The sequence below is a fragment of the Henckelia pumila genome, chromosome 4 (assembly GCF_033568475.1).
Source record: "Henckelia pumila isolate YLH828 chromosome 4, ASM3356847v2, whole genome shotgun sequence".
NCBI classification, from domain to species: Eukaryota; Viridiplantae; Streptophyta; class Magnoliopsida; order Lamiales; family Gesneriaceae; genus Henckelia; species Henckelia pumila.
In genome coordinates this window covers 204,143,706-204,165,020 of record NC_133123.1, presented here as the reverse complement: position 1 = coordinate 204,165,020, position 21,315 = coordinate 204,143,706, and the positions used below count along the sequence as shown (strand labels likewise).

The 21,315-nt window shown below is 34.3% G+C and overlaps 1 protein-coding gene across 3 annotated transcripts; it reads right to left on the bottom strand.

Moving 5' to 3' along the window:
• Nucleotides 1–3,572: 3,572 nt before the first annotated feature.
• On the bottom strand, nucleotides 3,573–12,012 carry LOC140863395 (putative late blight resistance protein homolog R1A-3). Of its 3 annotated transcripts, none has more exons than XM_073266790.1 (12): nucleotides 11,626–12,012; nucleotides 11,471–11,531; nucleotides 10,834–11,141; nucleotides 10,459–10,651; nucleotides 9,865–10,035; nucleotides 9,339–9,616; nucleotides 8,961–9,024; nucleotides 8,278–8,588; nucleotides 6,992–7,190; nucleotides 6,450–6,593; nucleotides 4,007–6,284; nucleotides 3,573–3,924 (listed from the first exon to the last, which is right to left on the bottom strand). In XM_073266790.1, exons 1-12 carry the CDS (start codon nucleotides 11,917–11,919, stop codon nucleotides 3,921–3,923), a joined length of 4,305 nt encoding a protein of 1,434 aa, XP_073122891.1. In that variant the 5' UTR covers nucleotides 11,920–12,012; the 3' UTR covers nucleotides 3,573–3,920. The 3 variants fall into 3 exon arrangements, with proteins under 3 accessions (XP_073122891.1, XP_073122892.1, XP_073122893.1); XM_073266791.1 differs by having other exon boundaries at nucleotides 11,480–11,531; XM_073266792.1 differs by lacking the exons at nucleotides 11,471–11,531; nucleotides 11,626–12,012 and having other exon boundaries at nucleotides 10,459–10,589; nucleotides 10,834–10,967.
• Nucleotides 12,013–21,315: the final 9,303 nt, after the last annotated feature.

The window sequence follows — 21,315 nt, the reverse complement described above, 5'->3', positions numbered from 1 at the left end:
TAACTTAATAAAAAACTAAACCAGAATTAAACTGCGGAAGCAAATAAACATTATACAATCCCAAAGAAAAGGAATCTGTAAATACCCAAATAGTTATACAACCAAATCGAAAGTTGTATCAACCCAATACATCAAAATAAAAACCCTAGTCAAAGCTTCAACTGGCCATCCACTACCTAGTCCCTCCTGGATCCACCCGCCTCATCCAATCGCAAACATGCCTCATGGAATAGGGTGTCCAGATGTACAAAGTACGAGACGTGAGCATAAAACGCTCAGCACGAGAGTATGAGTATACCGTACATATGAATACATGAATGCAAGTGTACCGCCTACTGAACTAGAGGCCAAGGAACGGATAACAAAGACAGCCCGGGCCCTGGTATGTAGCACGTTGTGTCGTCGTCTCAGAAGGTGGCTCCCATACCAAAATACCAGTGGACACTCCGGACCCAAATCGATGGAAGTTCATCCACTAACAGGATAGGGTAAAAGCCTACTACAGACATCTCAAAAGAGATAGTACGATATGCGAATGGATGCACCATAAAATCATGTCATATAAATCATGCAGTCACATAATACATGCATACTCAGTCACGATATCTCAAACAGTACTTTCGTACCTCAATTACTAGGCAGCTCTACCAGCTCATGGGCCTATAATCCGCACTACACATCAAAATGATACTATTATCATTATAATACTTCAAAATTCTTAACTAGGCTATTGCATACTCCTAAATATTTTTAGGAAGCAAAAGCTATACCTGCGTTCGTCGTCATCCCTTTGATGTTGATGCCCACAGAACTCGGTACAACTCCACTGCGACTCAGACACCTCGCCGACCCCTGGGTCAAGCCTAGGAAGGCTAGAAATACTCAAATAGGTCTAGAATGGAAATAAAAACACTGAATTGGCAAGGAAAAAGTGAAGCCTCGGCCTTCTATTTATAGACAACGATCGGAACCTCCGATCCTCGATCGGAACCTCCGATCTTGACATCGACAAGATCGGAGCTTCCGATTGCCCTTATCTGCCACGTGTCAAGTTCTCACTGGTTGACTTCGGATAGAGGAGATCGAACCTTCCGATCCTGACCGGAGCTTCCGGTCAGACACACGTCATGCCTGACGTAAAAAAAATCGGAACTTCCGATTGTTCATCGGAGCTTCCGATCGCTTTCGGAGCTTCCGATCTCACCTTCGGAGCTTCTGATCTTCATCAGTCTATAATGTTTCATTTGGTGCTGATTAATCCCTTAATTACTTTACTTGGTTACATGCTACTGCACTTAGTATCGTCAAGTTAATGACTCTGATGCCACTTGTAAGGTTCAAAGATACCAGAAATAACTTTTTGACTTTATGAGTTAATGTTATCTCTTAGTGTTGTCAACACTTCAAGACACACTACGCAGCGGAATAATTAAATAAAATAATAAATAACACAAAGATATTTATGCACAAATAATCAATACTTGCGCGATGCCTCATGGCAAAATAATCACTATAAAACAAAACAGTTTTACAAAAATCAACTAGTGATTGTATATGAAAAACTAATTTTTTCAACAAGTTGAAAAAATAAATAACTTTCTAAAAACTAGTAAGAACTAGAATAGAAAAACCAGTAGGAAGTTTTAAACACATGTGCCGAAAAACCAAATCCAAGGAATCACTTTCAGAACAATGCTGTACTTGCGTGTTCTTCAATGTTTCTAACACTACTCGGCAACACTGTCTAACGACAAGGTGTACTCCAGAAATTCTTCAGATCTTCAAAGCTTCAGCTCGTGAATTCCTGCAGTAACCAGCTTTTATTCTCTGTGTATTGTGCTCTCTCTTGCCGTCTCTCTTCTATGTGTGTAGTAATTCTTATCTTACTATATTATTAAAGTAGAGGCTCTCTAATTAACAAACTTACAATTAATTGGTGAAGCTTGATTTGAAATTACCATTATCTCCCAACTTAATTTTCAATAAAACCAAAATTATTGGGCAAAATAGTTCTTTTATACGGTTTTTTCTTTTCTAGCCATTAGATGCTCATTTTGTGTCATTTGATATTCTTTTATTTACAAAAATGACACTCACTTTATAAGATATATATATTTTTTATGAATATTTGTTTAGGAAAACTTTATATTTTTATTATTTTTTAATTTTGCAATTTATTATTTAATGTCTTCGTTAAAAAAAAACAAAATGTACGAGCACGCAACGCGTGCAGCGGAATACTAGTATAGACAAGTCTTCAAGCTTTAATAGAATTCCTTAATTAGATTCATATACAATAAGGAAACCAAGTACATTAGGAAATAAACTCTTTTAAATATAGGACACATATCTTACTAATCAAGGATAATTATAAATCTAGAAAATAACAAGTCTAGAAAGAAAAACTAATAAGTAAAATCTCATTAAAATTAAGAAAATATCATTAAGGAATTTATGTTTTGCAAGGAAAGTCATATTCCTTTCAATATATAATAATAAAATTTTAAATATATAATATTTGTATCAAATACTACATCAATATTCATCATAAAAAATTATAAATATATCATTATTTCTTGAATATATTAGAATTTAGAAATTCTCTTTGCAAATCACGAAAATCATCTACGACTACAAGTGAACTATATCGAACTTTTCATAAATTTGACTCTCAATATACAATAATAAACAATCATTAAAACTTTCACCTTTCATCATATTATGAAGCATAATTCTGACTATATTTATAATATAATTACATATTAAAAAAACAAAAAAATCAATATATTTCAAAATATTAAGAATTCTCTCGAGTACATGTTAGAAATAAATGAAACAAAGAAAGTTATTTTAAAAATCCCGTAATAAAAAATTAATAACAATGGATTTTTTATTTTTAAAAAAAACATGTTTCACAAAAATTTAAAAGCGAGTTATAATTCAAGAGAATATAAAAAATAAAAGAAAGAATCATACTTTTATTTTGTAGCTTTTAAACAAGATGAAGAGAAGGCGAGAGAAGAGAAGAAAAATTAAAGACCAAATATTGCATGAAAAAATTGAGGTTAGCATTCAATAGATTATGTTTCTCAGTTTTGTAAAATTAATTCAAATAAATAAAAATATATTACTATTTTGAGAGGTAAATTTTTTTAAATGAAATAATAACAAAATTACAACGCATATATATATATACATATATATATATATATATATATATATATATATATATTATAGAACTAAAAAAAGAAGTTGTGGGGGGACCCATAACAAGCCTCCGCCCGTCAAGATTGTGGGAATTATTTTTTTTTTTTAAAAGCTCATAAAGATTGTGGAAACGGAGTTATTTATCTTAGCCAAAAAACCAGCTGATACATTGATTTAGACAATAAAAAATATATATATACATATAACAAGAGATCAGTAAGTAGATAAACCACAACACAAAATAATTACATGACTTTGTTTATTTTTTATATATGTTTTCCTTGTTTTGTTCTTTTTTTTTTTAATTAAAATGACTTCATTAAAAGGTAAAAAATAACACAAATACACTGGGCATCCCAAGGAGAAAATCAATAATATTCCAAGGAATCAAAAACACTGGCCATCCCCAGAAGAAAGATCATACAACATAAAGAAACAATACAATCATTCAATCACCATCTCATAAGGAATACAACGATATGCCAGCACTTGCACTTTAGCCAGCATCTTCTCAACACATGGTTCTTCATTGTCAAATACCGCCCTATTGCGAGAGATCCAAACCTGATAGATACATGCCGCTAGAGCCACAACTCGTAGTTTTGCAATCCTAGAGTTGCCCCTATATGTGCCACGAAATGCCTTCAAAATAGTATGCCGAGTAGCCATTCTCTTGGGCATTCATCCATGCATGTAATCTGGAAATTTCAGCTTCACCTGCAAGTTGCATATGGAAATGGTTATTAAGTCTATCCCACCTTATACGACATATCTTGGAAATTGATTTTGGTAATCATACCTTTGTCTACGATCAGGTGTAATATGTAACACGAGGCAATTGTTGCCATTGTCCAGTAGCTCCTGCTGTAATTGCTCAGCTGCATCAACAGTGGTTTCACTACAATTATGCAATTCAATTCTCTCGAGTAGAGGTGCTACAAAAATGCCGTAAGGGATCTCTTTCAGCCGTCGGCAATTCATCATGACAAGGTGCTCAAGTTTAGGAAAATGATTAGTGTCATCAGCGACCTCCCATGATTGTAAATTCGTAGAGCCAATCAAAAGATATTTCAGACAAGGAAAACCACCCGCTTCTGGTTTTAGTGCCCAAGTAGGTCCCAAGAATGCATAGTTTTTAAGCTTGAGCACCTCCAATTTGGGTAATGCACAGAGCTTAAGCATATCGTCCCATGGAAAAGCGGTGCCACTGATTGTCAACTTAATCAGCTCCGCAAGAATGAAATTCTGTGATGGAAGGCGCTCCGGTTTCTGCCCAAAAAATGGATCATGAAAGACATACTTCAAAGTCTGGAGTTCTTGAAGATGGACAAGATTTTTGAACCACCCGCGGAATCCGCAGTCCTCCTCATTTTCATAAACACCCAACTTCTTCAAATTAGGCATCGACAGAAAGGCTGCCTTGGTGCAACTTATAGGACGTATTGTGGTAAGTGATTGTAGATTCGGCATAACTTTTATTGAATGTTCTTCATATTGCACTGGATAAATCAAAGCTTGAGGGGATTCTGCTGCTGAAGCCAACTGCATTATATTTGGTCTAGATTCGTCAGGCCAATAGGATAAAAAACTTCTCTTCAAATAAAAATGTCTCAACTCCGACATAGTCCAGAATTCTTTCGGCAACTGACCATTCCACTCACCTTCCACAATTAAAATCTGTATATTGTGAAATGTTGAACTAAATATGGATCTATCAATGGACTCTCGGAAGGAAAGCGCCAGGTATCTTGAATTAGCTAGTATCCAAACAAAATCCCTTGGAAGCTCTTCAAGATGTCCATCAATAATGTCCAACACTTTTACTCGTTTAAGATTAATAAATGAGTAACTTTTAAGATCTACTGATGTCATAGTTTTAAACCACAGGAAAGAACGAACATCGTTCAACAAAGAAATGGTGGTAGTATCCGGGGTGTTAGAGTGGAAACAGACACGTCTACATTTTCTCATAAATTTTTCCTTGTCCTCTTTTGTCATCGATTTCAAATCCTTGTGAAATACCAGACAAAAGTGTTGTTTATGGGATTCTCTCAAGCAAAGATCTCTCAACATATCATGGATGAAGCATGTCTTAAACATACCATCATACCTTCTTCTGTTCACCTGAACGAGACTTCTGCCAATAAGGTCCTCCAAATAATTCTCCGCAACTTCTTCCAAGCTCTTTAGGTTTTTAGGTCGGATAAATCCCTCCCCGATCCATAACCATATCAATTTCTTAGCGGGAATCTTTGAGTCCTCCGGAAAAGTTCCCATATAAAGGAAACAAGGTTTCAGATGCTCGGGCAAATGATTATAACTTAAAGCAAGTATGTTTTGGCATTGCTTTTGTTCGTCCATTACAAGTGAACTTACACTTTTTGCAACATCTTTCCATGCTTCCGGTGTCGTGTTCATCTTTGATAATAGACCTGCTATTACAACTATTGCAAGAGGTAGTCCTTGGCACTTGCATGCTATTTGCTTGCCAATTGGCTCTAATTCAGGAGGGCACAATGGGATTTTGGAACAAAGTAGTTCCCAGCTTTCATCTGGGCTCAAACGAGGCAAGCAAAGGGGTTGAGTATCCAGACTAATTGCAAATTTAGCCACATTTATCAGTCGAGTGGTCAGCATAATTCGACTTCCATTTTCATCATCTGGAAAAATTGTCTTCAAATCATTCCAAGCTTGCTTATCCCAAATGTCATCTAGTACAATCAGATATTTCTTTCCCTTTAAACTTTTGTAAAGCATATGTTTCAACTCTTCTTTGTTTCTTTCATAAATCTCCATAGTAGGATCGGTGAGACAGCGTAAAAGGCCTATCAACACTTGTTTCACCTTGTATTGCTGAGATATAGTGAACCATGCACGAATATGGAAGCGATACCTGACAAGAGGATCATCATATAAACTTTGGGCGAAAGTTGTCTTGCCGATCCCACCCATCCCAACTACTGCGAGAACTTGGAGTTTTGGCGGGTGTCCAGTGAGACGGTCCAACATAACCGATAAATCATGTTCAAAGCCCACCAGTTTGACCCTTTCGTTTGGCATTCTGGATAAGACCTGACCTGCTAGACAAATGAAAACTATAAATAGATTTTTTTACTTTGGTTTCAAATGAAAATGGAAATTTAAATACTTTTATCCATAGTTTCATTACCAAGGCACATATCAATAAACCAATGAACAATTAAAATAAACATAACTCAAGATCTTGTCGTAATCAAACTTGCCTGTAGATATCGTGCCTTGTAAACTTTGGTTCGATGGTTGAATGACATCTCCACCGTCACGAATCCTTTTCAATTGGTTGTTGACAAAGTCAATATTTTTTGTTATTTTATGCAAATTTCGGCAAGAAATTTGGGTTGCACCATCTGCACCAAAAAATTAATGTTTGATAACAATGCAGTGTCAATAAATCCTTTATCCAGGAACCACCAGTTTGCAATCTTCATGCGGGATTTTTTGTAACAAATTCGATAATTAAGGAGAAAGTTTTTCATCAATATCATTTCTGCAGATTAAAATTCTGTAAATGTACGATAACTGATGTTAAGCTTGGACGATCGACATCAGACATAAACGCAGGAAGCAATTATGAAACATTTGTTTAGTTTGGTTTCAAAAAAACAAACGAAAAAGAAATGCCATTAACTTCTTCAATCTCTAATTATTTAGTCAAGTACTGCCAGTGAAGCTTAAATGTACATTATAAACATTTCATATATGAATCAAGAGACTCCAGATGGGAATCATAATCAAGCTACCTTACCTGCAGATGGTGTCCCCTGTAGTTCAAATATGTGCTTAGAAGTTGGAGGGAAAGAACCAGTTGGCTGTTTTTCAGTAAAATCTATCAATTCTCGATTGATGTACTTCATACCCCGAGCTAGTTCATGCAACCGGCGATCGATTAACTTAGAAGAATCAGGGAAAGAAACAGTTGGCTGTTTTTCAATAAAACTCAGTGGCTGTTACCAAGAATTGGAGCAAAAAATTAATGATGGCCACAAATCAAATACTCAACTAACAGATGGATCAAAAGTTTGATGGAACCATGATTGCAACAAAAGAAACATTTTACAATGAAATTAATAAATAGGAGTGCCTCCAGTAAAATATGACATGATGTACTCAGGGTCGAACTTGAGCACGATCTGATGAAGCCATTTGCTTCAGGACCCAAGATTGGAGGGGTCCCAAAAAAATTAGATCTATTATTATATATAGATATATAAATGCGTTGTTAAAGGTTGGTTCGTTAGGAAAACAAAATTTTAAACAACCCAAACTCAAATCGGAAATAATAACAACAACAATAATAATAACTAGTGTCATTCTACACGCATTGCGTGCTTTTATAGTTGAAATAATTATTAAAACATGATATTTTTTGTTATTTTCAAATTAATGAATCTTCACACTATTTTTTTTTATAAAAAGTGATATAACTATTTAAAATATAAAGGATAGATATAGATTTAAAAAATATATAAATAATTTAAAAGATTTTGAAAACTGGATAATGTTACATCAAGACACCAAAAGTAGTTACTCTAAGGATCTATTGCTTTATAATATAGTATAGATAAACACAACATACTCATACAAGATAAGAGTAAACCATGTTTGTGTTTCATATTTCAGAGTTGTTCGATTATATATATGTGTGTGTAAACTAAAATGTTCAGTAACAAATAATGAATTATATATGTGAATCAAAATGACTATTCAATCATAGATTTTTTTTTTATGTATTGTTAATATAAATAATTAGTTAGAAAATATTAAATTTTTGGCAATTAAAAATTTAAAATCACATTAATATTTTGAATGTTCTAATTTTTTTAAGTACTATATACAAATAATGGCTCCTAAAAAATTTTTAGGTTTTATTTTATATTTTGTAATTTGTTGAAAAAAATTCATCGCTCATTTTAAGAGGGCCTACGCTCAAAAAATTCGATTCCGACCAAGAAAATCTCAGGAACGGCCCTGGATGGAGTAACATATTTCATTTAAATATTACTTACTTGAGACTAGTTAACAAACGCTTACCCATGAATCGATGTAATGTCGACCCCTGTATGCCACGAAACGGATCCAATTCTCCACACTGCTCATCAATTTTTTGTCATAACCTTGTCCCGAGGAATCAATGAGCAAGCAGTCCATCATATTGAGGTTATCGTACATAATCTGGATGTCTGCTTTCCTAAAGTGCTGCTCGGAGTCGCGTGTATGCCAGTGAGAGCTCAAGATCAGCTCGAGATCATGCAACAGCGAGACCACCACATCATACAAGACAAAATGTTCCTTTTCCAACGAGATTCTAAGCAACGAATTTAGGAAAGTACTGGTGGATTGATCTGTTAAATGAGTATAAAGTTATCAGTCACTAATGTTAATTAACACATGCAATTCTGTACTCACTACAGAATTGCCAATGTTGATTCCTAGTAGTTTTCAATTACTTTCCATAGTTTTTTTAAGCATGAAACTCAACAAAACACCATAATTTTGCCCAGTCAAACTAAAAATTTCTGGTTACACCTTGATTAAGCCTTTTGTTTTGAAAAAATATAAAACACACGTATTAGTGTATTATAAATATTGTAACTCTTAAAAAAAAAAAAAGAGTATGTTAACTAATAGCATAACCAAAGACAATGATAGCTAGGAATTTCCCCAAAACAAAAAAAAAAAAAAAAAGAAAAGAAAAAGACATTGTAGTTACGCACCTGCTATACAAGTACTCGATGTAGCTTGTCCGAATATATCCAGCTGCTCATTAAGTATGTAAACCTGTTCCCATCAAAATTGAAAAGAATTAAAAATAAAATAAAAGGAAAATTGCAAATTTGGTTGCATATGTTGGCTTCTTTGTAATTTCAGTGTCAGAGCTGTAAATTCGAATTTTGGCAATTTAGTATTTTTTTTATTACTAGTATACCAACTACACAAGCCATCAATGACACAAGGACCAGAATTGTTAAAAAAACAAAGATTGGAGACATTATAAAATGACCACAAAATTTAATTTTTCCAATACAAAATTAGAAGATTTGGAAAAAAAAATTGAATGAAAAAAACGAGGGGGAACCATGATACAGCCAAACCTCCGAAAACATAAAGATTCGAGCTCTCCAAGACGTATTACAGATCCGAATCTCCAAACTCCTTGACAGTGTTTTATCATAACCTCCTCTCAATAAATTGGCGAGCCAAGACTCCAACCACTCGACTGGGTGGTATATAGCTTGAATGTCCTTTTTCGAAAAATCAGTATCGAACCTTTCAAAATCATGGCAGAACAGCATGACATCCAGAACCTGCAACAGCAACGCCACCGCTTCGAACACCGACAAATTGCTCAATAATTTTTCCTTCTCCATTTCTGTCATCGATTTCAAATCCTTGTCAAATACCAAAATAAATAAAAATGAAAAAAATAATGTTGTTTGTGGGATTCTCTCGCACAAAGTTCTCTCAACATATCGTCGAGGAAGCATGTCTTAAACCTACCATCATACCTTCTTCTGTTCAAAATAAGTGCGAAAAAAAACTATGAATATATTTGTTTCCTTTGGTTTCAAATGGAAATTTAATTACTTTTATTCATAGTTTAATCACCAAGGCACATACCCAAGATGTGGTCGTAATCAAACTTGTTTGTAGATGTTGTGACTTGCAAACTTTGGGTTGATGTTTCAATGACATCTCTGCCGTCACGAATCCTTTTCAATTGGTTGTTGACAAACTCAATATTTTTTGCTATTCGATGCAACTTCCGGCAAGAAATTTGGGTTGCTCCATCTGTACCAAAAAAAAGCATTGTCAAGAAATCCTTTATCCAGGACCCATATGGGATTTTATGTGACAAATTCGATAAGTAGAAACTTTTTCATCGGTTATCATTCAGATTAAAATTTTGTAAATGTACAATAACTGAGGCTAAGCTTGGCTTATCGACATCAGACATAAATGCAGGAAGCAATTATGAAACATTTGTTTAGATTGGTTCACAAAAGAACCAAAAGGAAATACAAGTACAAATCGTTTCAAAAGATAATACAAGTTCAAATATTTTAATCAGCTCCAGACACGCTCGCCACATAGCATTAACAACTTCTATATCTAATTATTTAGTAGAGTACTATCATTGAGGTTAAAACGTACATTAATGTAAACATTTCAACACTTCATATAAGAATCAAGAAACCCCAGATGCAATCATACCTGCAGATGGTGTCCCCTGTAGTTCAAGTATGTGCTTAAAAGTTGGAGGGAAAGAAGCAGTTGGCTGTTTTTCAGTTAAATCTATCAACTCTTGATTGATGTACTCCATTATCCGAGTTAGTTCGCACAACCTGTGGTCAATTGCGGACCAAGAAGTACCGAAAATTGATTTTTTTGGACTATAACTCCGTGGCTGTTATGGAGAAAATCAATGATGGCCACAAAACAAACACTCAAAAGCCGGATGTATCAAAACTTTGATAGAAATAAAACATTTTACAAAGAAAGTAATATATAAGAATACCTGAAGCAAAATATTACATGATGGAGTAACATTAAATGTTATTTACTTGAGAGTAGTTAACTAATGCTTACCCACGAAGCTATGTAATCACGACCCCTGTATACCGCGAAACGAACCCAGTTCTCCACACAGCTCATCAATTTTTGGTCATAACCTTGTCCCGAGGAATCAATGAGCAGGGAGTTCATCATACTAAGGTTATCATACATAATCTGGATGTCCCCTTTCCTAAAGTGCTGCTCGGAAGTAAGCCAGTGGGAGCTCAAGATCAGCTCGAGATCATGTAACAGCCCGACCACCACATCATACATGACAACAGGTTCCTTATCAAACGGGATTCTAAAAAACTTATTCAGGAAAGTACTGGTGGATTGATCACCTGTTAAATGAGCATAAAGTTATCAATCAGTCACTAATGTTAAATGCATGCATGCTTAAAATTGTTACATACTGTAATCATGACAGAATTATCAATATTGATTTTTAAATTACTTTCGGGAGTTTTTTTTTTTGTTTTTTTTGTGATGAAACTCATGAAAACCACCTCTAATTTTGTCATGTCGAACCAAAAATTTCTGGTTACGCCTTGATTAAGCCTTTAGTTTTGAAAAATATCGAAGGATCGGTAATAGTATATGATAAATATTGTAAGTCCTTTGAAAAAATATATATATATATGTTAATTAATAGCACAACCAAGACATGGACCTGCTATACCAGTAGTCGCTGTAGCTTGTTCGTCCATATTCAGCTCAATTGATCTGTAAGTCTGTTCCAATGAAAAATTGGAAAGAATTAAACGTAAAGAAGGGTAAATTGCAAATTTAATTTGGTTTTTGCTTTTTAAAATGATACAACCAAACCTCTAAAATAATGTAACTTCGAGTACGGCAAGCCGTATGAGCAATCCGAATCCCCAAACTGCTTGGCAGTGTTATGTTATCAGAATCAGCGACCCAAAGCCAAGACTCCAACCGCTCCACTTGGTAGTACAATGATTGAATATCACGTTCGTGAAAAGGAGTATAAAGCATTTCCGATTCATGATGATAGCAGAACAACATGGCATCCAGAAGCTGCAACAGCGACGCCACCGCATCGTACGCCGACAAATCCGCCAGACCATCTTCCATAATTATTCTTTCAAATTCAGACATCACAATCGTATTTCTTTGAATCCAACACTTCAGCTGACGATACAAGCCAACGATTTAGTTTTGCTTCTCTCATCATTCCAGTTCCTTTTCGGTTCTTTTCACCGACACATTTTGGGGAAAAAGTCATTACAAAAATACTAGGTCAAAGACCGTCCGTACGACAAGTTAAAAAACTTAAAATATGTGTTTTGGATAAATTTTTTGATAAAATGTTAGTTTATGCTACATCGGGTGTGTTTTTTCCCATATTTCAATACCATTAGATCACGTGGGATCCATATATTTTTATGAAAATTGACATATGTCTTGATGATCCAATGGTTGATATTTGACCACATCATGGGGGAGAAGTACTCCAAGTGTAGCATAAAATAATCCGTTTTTAAAGAACACTTTAAATGTGTTTTTAGATGTTTTTACCAAGAACCATGGAAGGTAAAGGTGAAAAACATTACTTTTGAAATGTTCAAATGTTTTTATAGAATAGTTGTTCAAAAACATATTTATTTTTAAAACAACTTTAAAAACATTTTATAAAAACTTTTTAGAAAACACTTTTATAAAAACATTTTATTAGTAGATGTCCAAACAGAGCCAAAATATTTTCTTAAAAAAAACTAAACTAAACGATTATTGTTGAATTGTGCTTTTATCAGCTCAACATGAAAAAAAAAAAAAGAGATAAGGGATAATGAACTGGGATCAATCGACGTGGACAGATGAGTTAAGGTAGTAGATTGATTAATCGTGGAGTTTGGAGCTTAGGAGCATCCGCAATGCTCAAGTATTATTAACACAATAACACTTTTCACATCATCAAAAGTCGTGGGCTCCAGTGTTAATAACACATATCTCTTTTCATCCACAATCCTATTAACATTAACACTCATTATTTATGGGTCTCACATTCCACTCAATAATAAAAAAATTATTTTATATTAAATAAATACATTTTTTTATATATTTTAAAATATTTAAAATTATATTTATTTTTTAAATAATAATCTTATATTTTTTAGTTTTATTTATATTAAATTTAAAAATAATAATAAAATTATTTAATATATTTAAAACCATGTTGGACAATTTCAAACAACATTATGTTTTTTAATATTTTATTAAAATTAAAAAATTTGAAAAAATTTAAAAAAAAATAAAATATTAAAGTTGCAAACGCGCTGCACCTTTTGACTCTCTTTCTTGCGCATGCATTCACGCGCCAGACACAAAGAGTTTGGGCGTGCATGCACGCGGAGCTTTCTAAAAAAAATGGAGCTAGAAGTTCACAACTATGAACGCCCAGCTCCTCTCTCCTCCAGGTGGGTGTTATTAACACCACCCACAATGGGTGTTAATAACATCCAATTAACACCCATTGTGGCTGCTTTTAGTTCTAAGAATCAGATCAAAGCATATTTTATCGAAGTTGGATCATGATTGATTTAATGAATGGTCCGAAACGACCCATTGACCTAAAAGTCCAAGAAAAAAGTCGGTGTATTCTTTCTATATAAACAGATGGAAGTCAGTTATAACCAACATAACAGAAAATCAAATTCTTCAATTTCTACAGAGAAGATTTTCGAGAGAGAAAAGAACGAAGAGATTTCAGAGAGAGAACAGAGGCGCAAATTGTGACGGAAGAATTCAAAGTATTGAAGTTTGAATTGTGTCTGTATTTAGCGTCTGAATTTTTCTGGTCTGGGTCTATAACAAGCTTTAGTTTGAGCTTGAATTTCTCTTGTTCGTGATTAATAAAGTGTTGTATTGCTCTTTCGTGGACGTAGGCAAATTCTTTTCCGAACCGTGTAAATACTTGTGTCGTGTAATCGCTTTTGCGTGAGTTGGTGATTGATCTGCGTGCGTTGAGTTTTATCTGTCTATTTGGGATTGTGTTCTTGATTTTGTTGTGTGTGTTTGTCTGGTAAATCTCTCAAAATATCAAATTTGTTTTGATTGATTCCTAAAAATTATATTTATTCATCTAAAACAAGTCAATCCACCAATAAATTAAATCAATCCCCGGCAACGGTGCCAAAAACTTGTTGCATGATTTTCGCTCGCAAGCGCACGATGTGTCAAGTTTTAATATATGATAAGTAGAGTATCGTTCCCACGATAATTGAAAATTTATATTCATACTAAATACTGTAATTAAAATAATCTCAACTTTGTTTAGAAAATCAAAGTTTAGATTTTAATAAACTAAAATAAATTAAACAGACATGAAATTCAAGGACGGCTTTGGGTACACGATCTGAGACGGGTTCTAGATACAAGATTTCACTCGATTTTCATTCATGTAATAATATCAGTTGATAATATCACTTATTTCAATTTATAGGCCAAAAACCCTTAAGTGTTATTTACTGTCTCTCCCGAGTGCCGAGTAAATTTATTATTCTAATGAAAATTTCGATATTCCTATCAAAAATCAAACATAAAAACAATTTAATCAAGTCCTATGGTTCTCTTTCAATGACCTCAAAGAAAATTGTAGGTCTCTCGAACTCTACAAAAATCTTAGGTTGTGTTTTCCAATGATCCTATTCAATATCATCTCTCTCGAGTGCCAAATTTCAAATAAATTTAACATTCAATTTACGGTCAGTAAATTGAAAGGCAATTAAAACAAGAATACACAAATAAATTGTTAAGAACAAATAATAGTAGCAAATTAATATTCAAAACATGAAAATCAAATCAAGATCCGTTAATCTCTAAAACAACTAATAAGTTTATAATGAAATAATTAAACACATAGACATATCCAAAAATCTCATTATAAATCAAGGCAGATAATAAAAATCAAAGAGTAGAGTTGATTCTCCGTCTCCATATGAATGTCCTCTGTTTTGTGATTCGATTATCCCTTGTCGTTTGCTAACGTCTCAAATTAGTGTGCCAAACCTCCTTGACTGTGTAGTGTTGTGTGGTTGTGTTGTTTGGGTGTTCTGTTGTGTGCGGCTGATTATGTGGCGTGTTGTGTGGCTTCTCCCCCTCTCCAGGATCCAATCTCCCTATTTTTATATGTTCTTGAAGCCCGTCAAATAAAGCCCAATAAATCGACACTTTAAAAAATTCAAAATTATGCACATTTTCTCACGCAGTCGCAGCAGTGCCTAGGCACCGAAAAATCAGCGCCTAGGAACTGCTTTACGCCTTCCCAGGGCGCAGCTGCGCCCTCCATCAGCGCAGGATTCCCGTTCGTCAAACAATCCCCTAAGCGGTTAGAAATGGCGCCTAGGGGCAACCCTTTCAGGGTCCCATATGCAGATTTCTTACAAAATTCATATCCGGGGATAGTTGGATCGGGTTGAACCTCTTTTGTATCCTAAAAACCTCTCTTTTCATATAATTCATATATCTTGTCCACTTCTGTATTCCACAAAACAACAGCGAAATACGCATAATATAATTTGATTCATCACAAAAGCCAAGTTAAATCATATAACAATTAAGTGCATAAATTGCACTTATCAAATTCCCCAAACTTAAACTTTTTCTAGTCCCGAGCAAAAAAAAACATGCAGACAAGAAAATAAATCACAAGAAGGCATGATACGACTTTTATATTCCATAATTCAGTCCACATGTCGTCTAATTTCATCAAGAGTTCTCGTGTGTGTGATTTGTCAATTTCATCTAACCACCTAACTTTCGATAAAATCATTCAATCTGTAAGCTTCATAAATTCATTAACTCCGCCTCAAATTTCAAAATACTCTCCATCATGTTCAATCTTTATTTGCACAAATCAAAAGGATTTTTTCGGTTAACAGATTTCCCATCAAGGTACGTAAGAAAGCATATATCCAAGTATATATCAAGATTAATCAAAGAATTAGGATTATAACTGAAAAGACTCGAACTAATAAAATGCGGAAATTTTTTTTTTTAAAAAAATACTATACATATATGCCCATACATATATGTATAAACATTAAAAATAATACTAATAAATAAAATCCTTAAACAAAAGCTTAAATAAATAATAAACATTTACCCAATAAAAATCTTAAGTCATGCAAAAATAATAATATTATCTAAGTAAAAAATCCATAAATCATGTATGCGAAAATAATCATAATAAAAATATTTCTCTCAACCACTGAAAACTGAAAATATGAAGCGTGTTTTAAAATCCTAAAATAAAATAATTCTAAGCATGCTAAATTCTCATGGCGACGGTCCAGGGTCCTCTGCCAGCGAGCTCATATCCCCTCACCACCGGTAGGAGCTACAAAAGAATCATCAAACTCACCTGCACCATATAAGCGTAGTGAGCCTAGAGGCCCAATATGTCTAATCTTTTATAATAACAAAGGTTAAAATAATGCAGCACATAATCATACTAATACATATACGTACATGAATATGCATGCCGGATAAAATATATCTTGAGTAAATTGATTAAATATAAACATACTGAACTTAATCATAACTGGTCATCCTGAGCTTAATGTACATAGTTGAGCAAATCGTTTTTGAAACAGTCTATGGTTATATCCGTAGGTGTGACTAAATATGTGTCGACTGATCAGTCTCCTGAACCAACGTACGTGGCGGTGACGAATCACCTTTATACTGGTAGTAAACTACCTCCTGAACTTGAGCGGTGGTAAACCACCTCTGTGCTGTCACACTACTTCAACTTCCATCATAAAAAAATTATTTTGTTGCTCAACACTTTATCATAATCAATATAACTGAATATTTAATGTATGCATGCACTGAAAAGGTGTCTGTAATATATATTTAATTAATCTTTCATAATAAAAAAAATGCTTATACTTAAAATAACGTTCATGCATAAAATAAATTAAATATATATTCCGGACTTTAGTAAATTTTTATGGGTTGGTCCAGACTGCTGATCACTCAATCTAAGCCCATTAAAATCTTAATATGGCCCATTAACTAAATAAAAGCCCAATTGCTAATTAATTCTTAAATAAAAGCCCTTAATCATAAATGGGCCTAAATAAAAATATTTAAGTCCATTGATAAGTGCATTTTGTGTGCATTATTTCGTGATATGTTTTTATCTATTTTGTGTGCATTCATATTGTTTTTATGTATTTTTATGTGTTTTAGTGCATGTATGTGTATTTCACTCATCGGTTTAATTTTGTAGGAAAATGAATTGCTGAAGAGTGAATTACGGAGCAGATTTGTTAAAAAAATCAAATTTAATTTTAGAAAGATCTAAATCCGATCACCACCGTTCCGAATGAAGTTCGAGATGTTTTGAAGCTGGTGTCTAAATTTCAGCTTGATCCGACAGTTAGATCTCAAGTTATGAATTTTTCAAAATCGTCGCTCGCAACAGAATTTTAGTGTTGCGCGCGCGCGAGAATGGATCTCGCGCATGCGCGAGTTGCATGTTCAGATTCTGTATTTTATTGCTGCGCACGCGCGAGGCTTCTCCAGGCGCGCGCTCGTGTTTCGGCGTCAGTTTTTGAAACGTCCTAAAACTCCTACTGAATTTTATTTTATTTTTTTTAAATCTCTAATTATAAAATAATGAATATAAATATATATATATGCCCATAAATATACATATCGTACTTAAAAATAACTTTACTTAATTTAAAATACAAATACACAAAAGATACAATAAAAGTACACGCATGCAATTAAATACTTAAAAATAATTACTAAATAATAATTTATAAGAATGTCATAATAAAACTCCTAAATAATATTTCTTTCACAAAAATTCATGAAAACTTAGAAAATAAATATTTAAATCTAAAATCCATGCATATACTAAAAATCTATAATAATAAAACCTATGCGGAAATAAATGTTCTAGTCTCAATATAAAATTCATAATAGAGCGATGATCACGGATACTAGCAGCTTGGATACTCATACGCCCTCGCTGCCAGTCGAGAACACATTAACTTCATTAACATTCTGCTCACCTGCACCATTTAAATCTAGTGAGCCTAGAGGCTCAATACGTTCTATCCTTACATAACAAAATGAAACCACACACAAGCACACATCATATAAAATACGTGCATAATAATTATACGTGCATGATCTTAAAATAATATGCGTATAAACATGAAATAAATAATTATATTGCCTCCTCATCATGCTAAACATAAACATCATATTTAATGAATCTCATAAAATGACTTATCATGATTTTTTAGTTCTCAACAGGTCGTATCCATGTCGGTGGTATCATACTAAGCGATTGATCAATCTATAAACCAACATATGTGGCGGTGGGGTTTCCACCTCTGTGCTGCCACTTCACCAGCCCTCTCAGCTGGATCCATAAGCTCATCATACTTATACATCATTAGGAAGGTCACCGGGCCCAGGTATCCCGGCCTCCAACCACATCACTTTCCACCTTCACTTCAACTTCCATAAAAATATTTTTCATAACATGCTCTTAAACTTATCATAAAAATTCTTAATGATGCATGAACTTAAAATTCTCATTTATTTCTTTATTTCATAAAAATTTGTTCGTAAATATATATTTAATTTATTTTATTAAAAATCATACTTATATATATAATAAAAATGCATGCATGAGTTAAATATATATTTACGAACGTTTATTTTTCCAAGGACTTATTCGAGCTGCTGACCACTTGACTTAAACCCATAAATTCCTAGACTGACCCAATAAGCATTAAGCCCAACATGACCTGACCCATTAATTCTCATGGACTCCCAGGTTCATGGCAAACTAATGGGCTCACTTAAAACATTAATTAAGCCCATTTAAATTGCTTAACTCAATATTAATTTAATAATTATTAATTATCTCATTAACTCTTAGTCCAGCCCATTAACCTAAAAATTAGCCCATTAAATTACTAAACCCAACACGACTAGGCCCAATAATTCTCATGGATCACACGGCCCATGAAAAATTAGTGGGCTCACCTCCATAATTAATAAAGCCCATTAAATTAGTCCAATTAATTAATTAATCAAGCCCAACCCATCAATTAACTACTTAAACTCTTAATTAATTAAAATAACAGACCCAAGCCCAAATAATAAAATCTAGACCCGGACTAAAAATATTTTGACCCATCAAGACTTGACCCAACCCGGACCCGAGCCCGGCTCACTTGAAACCATAGAACCCGACCCTAACCTATCCTCAAACCCCCTTGCGGTAGCTGCCGCCTTAGCCCCTTAAACACCTTGGTCCGGCCACCACCGGCCGAAGCTCTGGCACCTGGACCACCCCAGGGTCCAGGTGCAATCCCAGCCTGGGGCCTGGCTCGAGCCAAGCCCTGCATGGCTCGGCCACAGCCCCTAAATCCCAAGAAAACCCCACGCAGCCCCTCCCCTAGAACAGCCCTTACTCCCCTTAACTTTCCGACCAGCTCCGGCCACCATGGCCGGAGCTCCAACACCTGGACCACCCCAGGGTCCAAGGGAAACCCCTGGACAAGGGCTGGCTCGAGCCAAGCCTTTCATGGCTCGGCCAAGGCCCCTAAACCTCATGCAACCTGCGCAACCCCCTTTTCTGGATAGCCCATGATCCTTTGAATGTTCCGACTAGATCAGGCCACCAACGGCCGGCAATCTGGCACCTAGACCACCCCAGGGTCCAAGTTCATCCCTCGGACCAGTCTTGGCCCGAGCCAAGCCTTGCATGACTCGGCCAAGGCCCCTAAACCAGACAGCTCCCTCTGCCCGCCTAGCTGCTATCCCAGTCCCTTTTCCCTTGGTTCCTGCCCTTCCAGCCGTGTGTACCTTGCCTAAACCGACCCCTAGGAACCCACCTAGACCCATGAATGATCAGCCAGTAGTTCAAACCAAGCCATGTCCAGAAATAGTGCAAAACCGAGCCATGATGTGCAAAAACGTAAGGAACATGCATGAACTTTAATGTTTTCTTTTCTAGATCATAACACATGCAATATCAGATCTTGTAAGCATAAAATCTTTGTAATATGATTTAAATGGTGGCCAAGAATGGATTCGAGACGTGCCTTGATAATTATTTAGACGAAACGACGTAAACGATGCGTATCGGGCTCGCCGGAACGAACGGATCTTCTAAATAATCCAAAAACCTTCAAAGATCGGCTATGGGGCTGGAAAACACTGATGGAACGTGAAAATGGTGGAGAAGAGGGTGATGGAGGCGGCTAAGAGGTGAGGCGTGGGTTTGGGAGGGATTTAGGGTATAATATTTAGGATAATCTAGGTTAAATAATTAATAGATAATTAGGATAATTAAATACTCTAATTTTAAAATTTAAAATACATTCTAATTTTCTAAAACTAAGTAAATCCCGAAATTATTATTAATGGGATTTTTAAAGCTTAATAAAAGTCATTAAAATGACTTATTTTGGGTAAAAACGGACATATAAATATACATATATATAAATACCATAATTTTCTTAAAATCTTACCTTAAATAATATTTTAAGGCTCCTAAAAATCTCATAAAATATTTTGGGTGAAAAATAACATCTCGTCCGTCCACGGTCCCGCCTACGCGATCATAAAATAAACTTTCTCAAATAAATTTATAAATCACATCATACCGATTTAAATGCCGAAACAATATTTAAAGCATGCCAATAAATCACATAATTCACATAATAACATATAAAATTAATTTAACACATTTTCACATTATTTTAAAATTATTAAATCTCCTAGTTATGCATGCGGATTTACGTGACGAATTTCTGGGCATTACAGTTTTGTTCCGAAAAGTCCTATTTTGTGAAGGAGATTAATTGGTTCAAGTTTCGGACCATATAAATAGAAGAAATATCATATTTTTTGGGGTTCCGAAGTTCCAAAAGGCCGAACAAATTCATGTAGAAAACTTGGATGTTTGTTTGTGATTTTTCAGAGTTGATTTTATTTTATTGATTGTCAAATTTATATTTGTCTTGTGAATAGTCTGATCAACTATTTGTTTGCATGTTAATCGATTCCAAGTCGACAGAGGAGGTATTAATTTTGATCACTCTGATAATTAACATATTGTAAAACCGACTAGAAATATAATTCGATTACAGTGTGCGGTTTGGATGTAAACTGAATTTTCATAAATATTTAATGCATTCAAATTTGATTAGAATTACGAAAGATTAATTCGTCAATATTTGAATAGGTTTGATTGTTCTAGAAATAGTCTTTTGAACAAATTAGGAGAATTTTCGTGATTTAAGATTAAATCTGAGTCCTGAATCGACTACATGTTACATGATTTATTCGGTACCTACGTGTGTCTTGGTTGTCTTTGTTTTAATTATTTTTTATCTTCAGTTATTTTTATTCTTATTTCTTAAGCAGTTTTTATTTTATTTTTTTATTTTATTTAAATCAAATTGCTTTTATGATTTTGTCTAGATTAAGCTAAATAATTAATTCTTGAGAATT

What these genes read in the sequence shown, in the direction of transcription:
- LOC140863395 (XM_073266790.1), bottom strand. Translation starts at nt 11,919, where the DNA reads ATGTCTGAATTTGAAAGAATAATTATGGAAGATGGTCTGGCGGATTTG. An exon ending in ACAGGGGACACCATCTGCAG is followed by an intron (nt 6,594 to 6,991) that starts GTAAGGTAGCTT and finishes TTTTTGGTGCAG; the next exon opens with ATGGTGCAACCCAAATTTCT. An exon ending in ACAAGGCACGATATCTACAG is followed by an intron (nt 6,285 to 6,449) that starts GCAAGTTTGATT and finishes TTTGTCTAGCAG; the next exon opens with GTCAGGTCTTATCCAGAATG.